The sequence below is a fragment of the Muntiacus reevesi genome, chromosome 1 (genome assembly GCF_963930625.1).
Source record: "Muntiacus reevesi chromosome 1, mMunRee1.1, whole genome shotgun sequence".
In the NCBI taxonomy this organism is placed as follows: Eukaryota; Metazoa; Chordata; class Mammalia; order Artiodactyla; family Cervidae; genus Muntiacus; species Muntiacus reevesi.
In genome coordinates, this window is record NC_089249.1 from 249,064,958 (window position 1) to 249,079,348 (window position 14,391).

The following is a 14,391-nucleotide window of genomic DNA, read 5'->3' on the forward strand; positions in this document are numbered from 1 at the left end:
TTAAGGACACCATGAGGAAGTAATAGGTCAAATCAAGAATATGGGGTGTCCTTCAGGACATATGACCTGGTTTAGCCAAAATTCAATGGCATGAAAAATAATTTAAGGCAATGGGAGGCAGGGAGACCATTACAGAATGAAAGACTTAAGAATAATTTTTTAAAACCTACTGAATAGTAGAAGTTATTTGCAATGATATGCCTGATACAATTCAACATCAAAAAAACAAACAACTGGATTTTAAAGAGGGTAAAACTAAACAGACTTTTTTTTGTCTTCCCAATTATTTTTATTAGTTGGAGGCTAATTACTTTACAATATTGTAGTGGTTTTTGCCATACATTGACATGAATCAGCCATGGATTTACATGTGTTCCCCATCCTGAACCCCCCTCCCACCTCCCTCCCAATCCCGTCCCTCTGGGTCTTCCCAGTGCACCAGCCCTGAGCACTTGTCTCATGCATCCAACCTGGACTGGGGATCTGTTTCACACTTGATAATATACATGTTTCGATGCTGCTAAACAGACTTTTTAAAAAAGGATAAAAAATAAAAAAAAAAGAAAAATTAAAAAATAAAAAATAAAAAATAAAAAAAAATAAAAAAAAAAAAAAAAGGAAATGCAGGTGGCCAACAGGCACATGAAAAGATGCTCAACATCAATAATCATCAGGGAAAGGCAAATGAAAACCACGAGACGTCACCTGACATCTATAGAATGGCCATCATCAAAAAGAACTTAAGTAATGGACTTCCCTGGTGGTACAGGGCATAAGAATCCACCTGCCAAAAAAAAAAGAATCCACCTGCCAATGCAGGAGACACGGGTTTGATCCCTGGTCTGGGAAGATTCCACGTGCCACAGAGCAACTAAGCCAGTGTTCCACAACTACTGAGCCCTGCTCTAAAGCCCTGGGAACCACAACTAACAAAACCATGGGCTGCAACTACTGAAGCCTGTGAGCCTTAGTACCTGACTGCCCTAAAGCTGGTGCTTCGAAACAAGAGAAGCCGCTGCAACAAGAAGCCCATGCATGGCAACAAAGAATAGCACCCCCCGTTTGCCGCAACTAGAGAAAGCCCATTCACAAGGACAAAGACCCAGCAGAAGGAAAAGGGAAAAAAAAACAACCAAAAGGGAAAAAAAAATACAAATAACAAATGTTGGCAAGGATGTGGAGGAAAAAAAGAGAACCCTCCTACACTGCTTGTAGAAATGCAAACTGAAACAGCCCTGTGGAAAACAGTATAAAGATTTTTCAAAATATTAAAATAGAACTACCATATGACCAAGCAACTCCATTCTTGGGCAGATGGCCGAAAAAACCAGAGACACAAATTCAAAAAGATACACGTAATCCAACGTTCAAAGCTACATTGTTTACAACTACCAAGGTATGGAAGCAACCTAACTGTCCTTCAACAGCTAAATGGATAAGGAAGATGTGGTGTATACATATATACAATGGAATACTACTCAGCCCTAAAAAGAAGGAAATTTTGCCACTTGCAGCAACATTGATGGATGCTAAGTGAAATAAGTCAGAGAAAGACAAATATTGTATGGCATCACTTATATGTGGAATGTAAAAAATGTAACCAGTGAATATAACCAAAAAGAATCAGACTTACAGATATCAACCACAGAATCAGACTTACAGATATAAACAACAAATTACTGGTTACCAGTGGGGAGAGGAAAAGAGGAGAGACAATATAGGAGAAGGGGGATTTTAAAAAAGTGTTATTACAGGATTATATTAAATCATGTATGTGAAACTTCTGAAAATTTTATAGCACTATAGAATTTAAAGAACCCGTCATTCAATTAAGAAAATGTAATGCATGGACCTTATCTGGATCATAATTGGAACAAAACAACTATAAAAGCCATTTATGAGACAGCTGGGAGAACGGAACATGAACTGAGCCATAGAAGACTATTAATGAATGATAGTGAGTTTTGTAAGAATGGCATAGGTGTTGTGCTGTTTTAAAATGGCCTTTATCTCTTAGTAGATATTTATGGGTGAAATGACATGCTGTCCGGGGAAGATGAAGCAGGTACTGAAGCTAGGTGGAGAGTACACGGGAATTCACTCCACTATTCTCTCTACTTTTGTATATCTTTTTAAATTTCTATAATAAAAAAGGACAAGTTCACTCCAAAGATTCAGAAGTATTAAGTCATTTGGTCACTTTTACAATGATCAGAAAAATCAATTGTTATTAAGTATAAAGTTATATACCTTGTCACATCTAATAATTCCACCTATTTTAGTGAGTGGATGAACCACACTGAAACCAATTCCTCTCCGATGGGCACTGAGGTTTTCTACTTTTCTTTACAATAATTCAGTCAATCCAATTCCTGATGCTTCTTGCTGTTCTTATGATCCTCCCTACCCCTCCCTGTCACCCCAGCCCACCCACTCAAGTCACTAGATGACCATTTTTCGACTCAGTAAGTAAGGAGCTGGTGCTACCAGCAAGGATGTCCCTACCAAGAGAACATCAGGCTCTGGTACCATCTGCTCCAGTGACCTGCAAGGGAGCCAGTGCCTCAGGACAATTCAAATTCAGCCTCAGGATTCAGTTTCCAAGTAACTGCCATGCGAGGATAGAGGGAAGCACACGCTGCAGTGGAGGGGCTCAGGGGGAGCTTGGAGAGTTCTGTGGTCAGAGCTGAAGGTGAGCAGGCCTCCCCTAGCATGACACGAGTCTCAGGATGGTTCTCTGCTGCAGATGGGCATCCCCGGACCCCAGAAAGTGTTCAGAGTTCTCTACCCCTTCCTTTGCATCTTTTAGTACTTTTCCTATTCAGGGTTCCTGATTCTTTTTTTTTTTTTTTTTTCATTTATTTTTATTAGTTGGAGGCTAATTACTTTACAATATTGTAGTGGTTTTTGTCATACATTGACATGAATCAGTCATGGATTTACATGTATTCCCCATCCCGATCGCCCCTCCCACCTCCCTCTCCACCCGATTCCTCTGGGTCTTCCCAGTGCACCAGGTCCAAGCACTTGTCTCATGCATCCAGCCTGGGCTGGTGATCTGTTTCACCCTAGATAATATACATTTTGATGCTGTTCTCTCCAAACATCCCACCCTTGCCTTCTCCCACAGAGTCCAAAATTCTGCTCTGTACATCTGTGTCTCTCTGATTCTTTTTAAACACAGACAAGAGACACCATTTTGGCCTGTTAAAACAGAACAGACTTTTTCTTTTTTTTACCATTTATTTTATTTGTCTTAGTTGCAGCATGTGGGATCTTCGTTGCGGTGCATGCGCTTTCTAGTTTTGGCTCGCAGGCTCAGTAGTTTTGGTGTGTGGGTTTAGTTACTCCAGGTATGTAGGATCTTAATTCCCCAACCAGGGATTGAACCCTCGTCCCCTGCATTGCAAGGCAGATTCTTAACAACTGGACCACCAGGAAAGTCCCTGGACTTTTAGAAAAGGCTAATACCAGGGTTGGCAAAGTTACTGGGAAGCAGACACCCTCCAACACCACTGGTTCGAGTGAAAGCTGGTGCAACTTTTGAGAATTTATTAACTGGGGAAATATAAAGTTCTTAAAATCACACCCTGTGACAAGCAATTCCATTCTAGGCATTTATTCTCATGAGCACACTCATAAACAGCAGAGTAGGATCACCACTGTAGTGTTGTATAAAATCAAATGGTATAAGAGAAATGACCCAAAAGGCCATCAAGAGGGGGATGGACAAATTATCTAATATACATACAGTGGAATATTACTCAGCAATAAAAAAGAAATAAACTCCTAATAGATACAATACAGGGGAATCTCAAAAGTGTTAAAAAACTAAGGTTTAAAAAGACAGAGAGAAAACAGCATATACATGTAACTCCATTTCCACTCTGGAAAAGACAAACTAATCCACACAGACAAAAAACAGCTCAGTGATTGCCTGGGGTTGGGAGCAAGATGGGGTGAATGACTGAGAAAAGGTACCTGGGAACTTTCTAGGTTGATGGCAATGTTTTATCTCTTGACTATGGTGGTTGCTACATGTATATACATTTGTCAAAACTTGCTGTATACTCAAAACTGCATAACCACTTAAGATCTGTGTGTTGTATCATATATAAATTAACTTCAGCTTAAAAAAATGAATAAGCAGCTCATTTAAGTATCCAACAAAGAAATGAGTTAATTCAATCATGGTATATCCATACAATGAAACATTACGCATGATACCTGTAGACCAACAGTTAACTTAGAAAGTTATTTAGTATATACAGTTAACAAAAAAATTGCTATGAAACTATAATATAATGTAATACACTATGACAACATTTATATAAAATAAAATGTATACATTTAGATAAAAAATGGTCAAAAAGAAACATTTCATTCATTCATTCAACACAAATATATTGAGTATCTATGCTATACCTTTATTGTTACAGTGAGCAGAAAAGACCAAAAAAATTCCCTTCTGGTCATGGAGCTTCTGTTGGTGGTTTCATAAAAATATATAAATTATTAAAATGTAAACATTTAAAAAATCAAATGTTACAGGGACGTGTATAAATTCTACTACCACTTGGGTCAGAACACACGCACATGGTTTGTTCATACACAGGATAATGCTGGAAAGATTCGGGAGAAATTGGAGTCAGTGGTACCTTTCAGGGAGGGAACTAGAGCCCCTTCACCATCCAACCTTTCATGTGTGTTTTTTTCCTCTTATCATGTTCTTATATTGTCTATTCTAAATAAATGCAATGAATTGTTGCAAATTTTTTGCAAAAGTTCAATAATCAGGATTGGGAGAAGAAGAATGATATGGAAATGTGAGCATGATATATTACGAAATCAATAGTGTTTTAAGAAAAGATATTTTCTATCTTCACTAAATAAAAGCTCTATAAAAATGTGATCTCACACACACACACACACAAAAACAGAAGAACCTACACTAAAATGTCAGCAGATCACTCCAAGCAGTGGGATCGTGGGGGGACTATTACTTTCTTCTGTTTGCTTGTATTTATTTTCATAGTTTCCTAGAGAACAAAAAACGTACTTTATGTGTTCAATAACTTTTTTTAAAAAATGAAGGGAAATCCCTGGCCATCCAGTGGTTAGGAGTCGGTGCTTCCACTGCAGGAGCATGGGTTCGACCTCTGGTTAGGGAACTAAGCTCCTGCAAGTTGCGTAGCGTTGGCCAAAAGAAGAGAAAGAAAGAAAAGAAACAGCAGACCAACAATGTCACCTCTTTCTGCCAGGTTCTCTCAGAGAGAATTGCTGGCTACACTCCCTTTACCCAAGCGGCTGTGTGGTTTAGGAAGACAAAAAACAAGTCAAGGGCAAGGGAACAGAGCCAACCCAAAGTCTTAACTGTCCTCCCTTCACTTAGGGAGCACAGACTTCCCAAGCCAACTAGGATGCCTGCCAAGACCCTTCCCCACTCCACAATCCAGAGGCCTGGGATCTGGAAGGAGGATACCCATACCCATTTTCTCCCAGGATACCTGGAAGACAGAGAGCAGGAATCACTCTCCTGGTTTACAGGTGAAAGGGAGCCTTCGAGATAATCTGCTTCTTCCACAGATAACGGATAACGTGCAAAGATCTAGTCTCAGCTGTGTCGAGGGCACACTGGGGGCTTCCACAATCTAAGGCTGCTAGGACTCGAGAGAAAATGCCAAGTTCTGGTTCAGTTTTGTCCCCAGCTTCCTAGAGAAAACAGGTAAGGTAGAGAAGTCAGGGAGTCTGCAAGCCAGATGCCACTTTGAAGGCCATCTCCTCCTGTCTCTAAGTCCCATTTCTCAATCCACCTTCCATCCTCTCTCTGCACACACCTCCAGGGCAGCCTGCATCAGCTCTGGAGGATGCACGCCAGAAACTTCTGCTTACGCTAAAAGCTTCACCCTTACCTCTGGGCTGGTTGTCTTCCCACTTGAAGGCCATCACCTCAAGGCGCCCCTGTCAGTACCCAAGGGCTTGTCCGAGCCAGCATTTGGGTTTGAAAGGCCTGGGTGACACATTCCTGGAACTCAGCTGGGCAGACACATCCCAGTATGTGCAACATTTTCTCATGGGTGGACCTGGGTGTGCCTCATGATTTAGGAAGAGCTGCTCCCTGGGGGTGCAGAAACCCAAAAATGAGGCAAAGGGAACAGAAAAACCAAGTAAGAGGTAACCTGGGTCAACACCTTCTACAAGGAGACAGATGTTCAGCTCTGCAGTGGGGACATTCAAGGAATGTAAGGGGAGGAGTGAGAAGGGGGAATATGGATGTTGGAAAAGAAAAATAAAAGAATGTATGCGCTTTAGGGGTCACTAGAAGACAGTGTGGTTTTAATCCAGGTGAAGGACAGAGCTGGGGTGACATCCTACCACATGCTGCTGTCAGAGTTCCAGGAAGAGAAAGGTCCCGAGGCATCTCACCCTTTCCAGGGCCAGGAGAAACAGGAACAGCCCTCCGGGTGCACCCCGGAGGCAGGCAACAGCGGAGGCCAGATCGCTTCAAGGTGAGAAGCACCATGGACCCACCAGGGCCAGATAAGGGAGGCCCTGCCCTCTCAGTCAGCAACTCCCAACACCCAGGTTTCTCAGGATGGTTTAGGGAGAACCCAGCCCTTGGAGAGTCATCGGACCACAAACTAAGATACAGAGCTTACAGTGTCACAGAGAGCAGAGCCTTGATTGTTCCTGGCGTTGTACTTCCATTCTTGGTTAAAATGGGTGGTTTTCTCCCAAACAAATTTATGTTCAGGCTCTGATACAAGCAGGGATTTGATCTCACGACAGTTACTGACACACTCTGTCTTAGAGTTTCCATCTACAGGGTCAGTCCCAGAACCAGGGCAGATATGAGGTGTAAGTGAGATAATACACCGGGGTGTGCCTGGCACACTGCCTGAAAGATAGGAAGTGCTCAAAAAACAGTAGCCACTAACATTATCATCACTAAACATCATTTCTGTTGGTGTTTCAGAAGTTCTCTGTGTAAATTTAGTCACAGATCAGTAAAAATGTCCTTTAACACTCCACTGGCTCAAAAAACAGTCTCACACAGTTAAAGGCCTTTAAGTGTACAAGAAAGCCAGCTTCAGGAAAACTGGCTGGGAAGAGAAAACTGGCTGTTTTAGGGAATATACATTCCCTGGTTGCTTGCCCTGAAGATCTCAAATCTGGGGTGATGGAAAAGACCCCCAAGGTACCATGTGACTCCGATCCTGGGAGAAGGTGGATGCCTGATGGAGGAAGAGGGGGCTTGATGGAGGAAGAGGGGAGGCCTCTGGCACACTCCTGGAAGAGAAAGCTACCAGCGCTGTCAACGGGGCTTCGGGAGGGTGGGGGTACTTCTTCCCTAAGTACTCCCCTCAAATCCCCATATTCAGAAAGTCTTCCACATACCCAAGAAGCCTTAAATCACAGTGATGAGAGCTATTAAACATTCTGTTTTACTAACATAAGCACTTCCTCCTAACTGGAATGATGATTATGTGTAAAATGGACATAAGTCAAAAGGAGGCCAGAGCGAGTTCTATCTACTGTACTGCTCGTCCAAAGATAAAATTCAGGAAGGAAAATGAAACCTCCCGGCAGAAGTGTGGGAGGAATGGTTTAGGTTTCTATTATTTGGGCTAAACCTGTAGTTCTTTTCCTATGATCCCAAGACAGGACTTTGGTCCAGGTCAGTAGATCTGTCTTTGTGGGGAATTCTTTTCCCAGTCCCTCCTCGTTTCTCTCCCCACCCCAACAATATCCAAGAAGAGAAGGAGACTATCTGCTGTCTAAGTCATAGGAGGCCAGGAGGCAGCCTTCGCCTGATCCTGTCACGGACACCGCAGCCAGCACCGCAGCCGCTCACATGGACTGCCCCCACCAGGCCAGGGCCACCTCCTGGGACATGCTCAAGGCCAGCAGAGGGGCCCTGGGGAGCACTCCTGCACCACCATCTGGGGAGCACTCCTGCACCACCATCTGAGCCTGGTCCTTCTCCTCTGTGCTCCCCCAAGCGCTGTGCCCGCAGTGGGTGAGGCAGTGGACACCCCTTGTTTTCCCTCCATACCACACATCAGTCTGGGAGCACTGAGATATCACAAAGCATATGTCACGCCTGCGAGAGGCTCAGAGCCTGTTGAGTAGGACACAGGTGACAGGACCATGAGGGAAGCATGAGGATGGGGCCAGGACCCTTGGGGGAGGGGAGAGAGGCTCGAAGGACCAGGAAGCTGGGCCTCAAGCTGAGAGCCATCCCCTGCCCTAATTCCATCATGCGTCTCCAGAACCCACTCATTTTAAATGGCTGGATGCCTCTTTTGGCCAAAAAAAAAAAAAAAGAAAGAAAGAAAGAAAAAAAAAAGTGGGAGTCAGTCTACTCCGGACACTCCTTGGGCCATATGCCTGAAAAGCATCACTAACAGCCTCACTGTCACCACCAGCCTGGTGGGGATGATCTGCTCCTCTCATGTTCAGTGAAGAAGTTCAAGGGCACAGGAGTGATGGGGAAGAATCCTGACTCCCCTGTACTGGCTGGCACCCCCAGGCCCCACCAGAAAAGTAGTTAAATGAGGAGGAGCTCTAAGTCTGCTTCAACAGAAGCAGTAGGGCCAGGTAGGATGCTTAAAGGAGTACTTTAATATTCATAAATGAGGTGACCTACAGGGCTCAATTTCCAAAATATACAAACAGCTCATACAACTCAATAACAAAAAAACAAACAACCCAATCAAAAATTGGGCAGAAGACCTAAACAGACATTTCTCCAAACACAGATAGATGACGATTAGTTACATGAAAAAATGCTCAACATCACTGATTTTTAGAGAAACCAAAGTCAAAACTACAATGAGGTATCACCTCATACTGCTCAGAATGGGCATCATTAAAATGTCTACAAACAATAAAAATGCTGGAAAGAGTGTAGAGAAGAGGGACTCCTCCTTAGCAGTTAGTGTGAATGTAAACTGGTGCAGCCACTATGGAAAACTGTATGGAAATTCCTCAAAAAGAAAACAAAAATTGAGGTGCCATATGATCCAGCAATCCCACTCCTGGGTTTATACCCAGAGAAAGCACAAATTTGAAATGTCATTCACAACCCAATGTTCACAGCGGCACTATTTACAATAGCCAAAACATAGAAGCAACCTAAATGTCCATCAACAAATGAATGAAGATGTGATATATATATATACAATGGAATACTACTCAGCCATAAAAAGAATCAAATAATGCCATTTGCAGCAACATGAATGAACCTAGAGATTACCACACCAAGCGAAGTTAAGTCAGAAAGAAAAAGACAAATACCATATGATATCACTTACATGTGGAATCTAAAATATGATACAAATGAATTTACTTACAAAACAGAAACAGACTCACAAACATTGAAAACAAAGTTATGGTTACTGAAGGGGTAAAGGGGAAGGGAGGGATAAACTAAGAGTTTGGGATTAGCAGATGCAAACTATTATATAGAGAATGAATAAACAGTAAGGTCCCACTGTACAGCACAGGGAACTATATTTAATATCTTGTAATGGAAAAGAATATGAAACAATATGTATATATATGCATAGCTGAATCCGTTTGCTGTATACCAGAAACTGACACAACATTATAAATCACCTATATTTCAACTAATAAGACCAGTTTCAAGTCACAGGTGACTCTGAGCATTAACTCAAGTGAGTTTTCAATCTCTAACACGTAAGACCTGGACAAACCCATCCTCCCTCAAGGTGGGCAGCCCAACAGTGAACTAATATGACATGGTGAGGCACAATTAATGGGCAACTGCCTGCCCTGCTCCTTTGAGTGGCTAAAGGAGAGATTAGAACATTCTTATTTATACACGAAAGGTCGAGGATTCTCAGGTAACTGAGCTGGTTGAGTTTATACTGCTCTCAGAAATCCTTCCTGCCAGAAAACAACCAATGAGGTCAAAGCCATGCCCCTAAGCTCTCAGAAATCCTTCCTGCCAGAAAAGAACCAATGAGGTCAAAGCCAGTCCCCTAAGCTACAAGCAGAACTGACAACCACTGGCACCTGCAAAGAACAAAGAAGCCCAATTTTTGCTGCTGCTGCTAAGTCGCTTCAGTCGTGTCCAACTCTGTGTGACCCCACAGACGGCAGCCCACCAGGCTCCCCCATCCCTGGGATTCTCCAGGCAAGAGTACTGGAGTGGGTTGCCATTTCCTTCTCCAATGCATGAAAGTGAAAAGTGAATGTGAAGTCGCTCAGTCGTGTCCGACTCCTAGCGACCCCAAGGACTGCAGCCTACCAGGCTCCTCCGTCCATGGAATTTTCCAGGCAAGAGTACTGGAGTGGGGTGCCATTGCCTTCTCTGAGTTTTTACAGCAGGCCTCACTAATTCATTTAGCCACCACCTCCAGGAAAGGACTAAGACCCTTATTACCTGGTCTACCACTCCTACTCCTTGCATGTTAACTGAACCACCAAGATCTGGATTTCTTTTCCAGATACCTTGATATGCTTGCACCTTGGGCCATACTGTTCTGCGGAGAAAACTAAGGGAAGCAGAGGAAAGCCACAGCCCTGACAAGCAATGCAAAACAGAGAAAAAAGTAGGTATAGGAAAAAGATAAGATAATTTGACTGGAACACAGCTACCCCCTCATGAGGAAAAAACTCAATAGCTAATGACTCTAAGCAGAACCCCACAGACATTGGGTACAAATGCACTCGATGTGAGACCTGTCTGTGCACGGACTCAGGGGCTCCACTAAGGAGACACTTCTCCCTCTACTGGGTTGGAGAGTGTCCCCCCAAAATTCATGTCTACCCAGAACCTCAGAATGGCTTTATTTGGAAATAGGGTCTTTTCCGATGTAACTAGTTAAATTAAGATGAGGTCATGCTGGATTAAAGCAGCCCCCATTCCAACGACTGGTGTCCTTACAAGGCAAGAAAACAGAGGCACAGACAGACATACCGACAGAACACCATGTGCCCACAGAGGCAGAGAGACAGAGTGATGCATTCACCAGCCAAGGAAAGCCAAGCAGTAACATGGCCCTGCTAACACCTTAATTTCAGACTTCCAGCCTCCAGCTTGTGAGACAGCACATTTTTATCACCTCCCCAGGTTTGTGGTACCTTGTCCAGCAGCCCTAGGAAACCAATACACACCTTTTATTTCACACCTGTTCCCCAAAACACCCTTCCCAGTCTCAGCCCAGGGGCAAGAGACAAGACACACAGGCCATACTTCTAACCCACCTGGACTCCGCCACCTTCCCAGAGCCCATTAGCCCTTCTCCCCTTAAGGGGTGGGGGAGAGCAGAGATCATACTTCAGTGGTCCCCACCTTCGGCCTGCGGAGGCACACGGACAGGGGAGTGCTGGTTTTCTCCCCACAGTTTTTTTTTTCCAGTTATGTTAATTAGTTGGAGGCTAATTACTTTACAATATTGTAGTGGTTTTTGCCATACATTGACATGAATCAGCCATGGATTTACATGTGTTCCCCATCCTGAACCCCCATCCCATCTTCCTCCCCATCCCATCCCTCTGGGTTATCCCAGTGCACCAGCCCTTCTCCCCACATTTTCCTAGTGTTGTAGCCTCTCCTTTAGATCAGTGTTTCTAAAATCTTATTCAGTCCCATCCTAGATATATTTGGGGTGTGGCATTACTACATATGCCTTAGTCTAGCATTAACCTTACTGTTCTTTATATCGTGTCACTACTTTTACTTAAACAAACTTATATTTAAAGGAACTGCTATATCGTTACAATAAATGGAAAATCAGCACCATTTATTTTACTAGAGCTTGCGAGATACATGTTTTTAAATTGCACATTAAATACACGATAATTTTTTTTTAAGTCCGTTCATGTATCCTTTAAAATAATGTCGGGTGACAATACTATGGGAAATACCACCTTAAGGAGTAGAGTTTAGTTGTCTAAGAACTCTGGGCTCCTATGCAGATAAATCAATTTAAGCTCCCGCAGTCCCGTTTCTCATTCCCCTTCTCCCCGCGACTGTCCCAGAAGGAGGCTAAGAGCAGAAGGAAAGAAAGGCACCGCGAGTTCCTAGTTCCGACGCAGTGCGACCTGAGGATATGGAGTCAAGAGCGAAAGGGACTTTAAATACTCAGTCCTGCGAGTGACAAGGACGGGGAGGGACTGACCTTCTCGCGCAGGGTGCAGTGGACGTCCGAGGCGACGCGCCCTTCCCACCACGGCTCGTCCATCATCTCGTCTGCAGCGCCGCTCTCCGAGGCTACCGGGCTCTGAGGGCGCACCCTGAGTGGACACAGGCAACTTCAGAGCCCGCAGCGCGCCCCCCAGCTCCTACCCGCGGCATCCCCATCCTCTCTTGTCCTCGGCCAGGGGCTCTGCCGGGCGCCCCCTTCAGCCCCACTCAGCGGAGGGCGGTCGCCTCCCATCCCAAGAAGGTTGCAGGGTCCCCTCCCCTTTACTCGCGGAACCTGAGGCGACCTGGAGCTCTGCAACAACTTGCAGAATTTTTATCTTCCTTTTTGCAAAAGTTGCACAGAAAGTTGCAGACTCCGCTAGCTCTCCAGAGGCCCGGGCTCCGACAGCGGCCACCGGCTCGCCGTCCCCAACTCCTCCCCCGCCGCCCAGCCTTTGTCCTGCTCCCACATCCTGCCCTCCAGCTGGGGCGAAACTCACGCATCCCTCTCCGGAGGTGGGGGGCTGCGGGCGCCGGGCCCTGCTCAGGGCCGAGCCGGCTGTGCCCTCGGGTGCCTGCAAGCGAAGGGGCCCCTGGCGCGGGGCGCTCCAAGCCCTCGACGGCCGCCTCCGCAGCCCTGCTCGCCCCTGCCGCCGCCGCGCCCCTGTGTGCGCTCGGGTCCCGCCGCGGCTCGCAGCCTCCCGGCCGCCGGGGGCCTCCCTCCTTCGCTGGGGGAATTGGGGGCCGGGCCTCGCGCATGCGCCGCCGGCCCCCGCACCCCGCGGGGCGGGGGGCTGGGAATTGGAGTCTTTCTTTCGCCCGAGCTGGCTGCTTTTCCTGTCCGCACTCCACCCCCGCCGGGGCGGAAAGCTTCCTCTCACCTTCGCGGGGGCTCCCGGTGGTCGCGGGGGCTCGCGGTGTGCTCACGCCGGCAGCGCTGGGACCGCGGCGCCACCTGCGCGCGCCACTCGTGAAAGGCGCGGGCAGGATGCCCCCAGAAAGTTCGGTCTCTCGCGTGCGCTGTTCTAGCCTACCTTTAGTCGGTTCCACCTGTTTTTTCTTTTTAACTAGCTCTGCAATGCGGAGGTGGATGTCTAAATGTAAAATTCCCACGGAAGCCCCCCAGACCCGCTCTTGATTATCCACGAGTCCCTGTTTCTAAAGGAGGCTCGTAAATCAACGGATTTTGTTTTTGTGCTCCTGCAAAGTATAGATCTACTCGTTACACTGGGAGAAAACCAGTGTTTCTGGAGGGTCAGGTGAATGGAAAACATTGTCTTTTTAATTTAGTTTTACTTTGTTTTCGGAAAGACACTCCCTTGAATCAGCCCCTCTGATGGAACAACAGACTGATTGCTTTTTGTGATACTTTTGGAGATTCACAGACTGGTTTCAAATCCAGCTACCGACTGGATGACTTTTGCCATGTTCCTTAGACTGTCTAAGCCTGGGAACCCTCATGTGAAAATTGGGAATAAAAATTGCACCAATCTGCTGGAGATACTGCATCACTAAATAAGACAATTCGTATAAAGGGATAATCCCCATGACAAGTATAAAACACTCAATAGCTACTAAGGAGGCTTTGGTTTCTGACTAGTTTCCTACAGGCAGGTACCCACCTGGAAAGAAAATTTTAAATCAGCTTTGATAAGCTTCAATAGGTGCTTAAAGAGAAGTTTTAGTGTTAAAAAAAAAAAAAAACACCTTGTAAAAGTGAAAAATATCAAGGAATAAGCTTTAATAAATACAGGCTCTTAATAAAGACATTATAAAGGTTGATCAGAATAAGAAAAGTTTGAGGAAGTAGAAAAAGGTGAAAATACCAACTGTACACAAATTAACTTTTTTAATAAAATTCTAACGATTGTGGGTAGATGGGGGGTAGGGGAGGGATGACACTTCTTTTTCTAACACTTAAAAGGAAGAATATCAATGAGTAAAGCTAAGATTTTTGTCTTTTAAAAATGAGGGCTAGAGCTATATATTGCCAAATCTTAAAACATATCACAGATCTATGATTCAAACATAGAATCTATGATTCTTGTGGTGTTGACACAAGAATGGGTGGATAAGTATCAGTGGAATAATCGAAAGTTTAGAAATATATCCCACATACTTAGAAACTAACTATGATAAATGTGGCATTTCACTTTTAAGGGGAAAAGGATAAATTCTTCAATAAACTGGCCAGGGGAAATTTGTTAATTTGAGGGAAAAAAGTAAAATTAGGG

At 44.7% G+C, this 14,391-nt stretch overlaps 1 protein-coding gene across 1 annotated transcript in view; it reads right to left on the minus strand.

The window, feature by feature from the left end:
• CCNJL (cyclin J like) overlaps nucleotides 1-12,909 on the minus strand; it is a 64,209-nt gene extending 51,300 nt beyond the window's left edge. The window contains exons 1-2 of the mRNA XM_065936381.1: nucleotides 12,658-12,909; nucleotides 12,153-12,267 (exon numbers count right to left, since the gene is read on the minus strand). Of these exons, the coding sequence (XP_065792453.1) occupies nucleotides 12,153-12,218 (66 nt within the window). The 5' untranslated portion in view covers nucleotides 12,219-12,267; nucleotides 12,658-12,909. The remainder of the gene's footprint in view (nucleotides 1-12,152; nucleotides 12,268-12,657) is intronic.
• Between the last annotated feature and the right edge of the window lie 1,482 nt (nucleotides 12,910-14,391).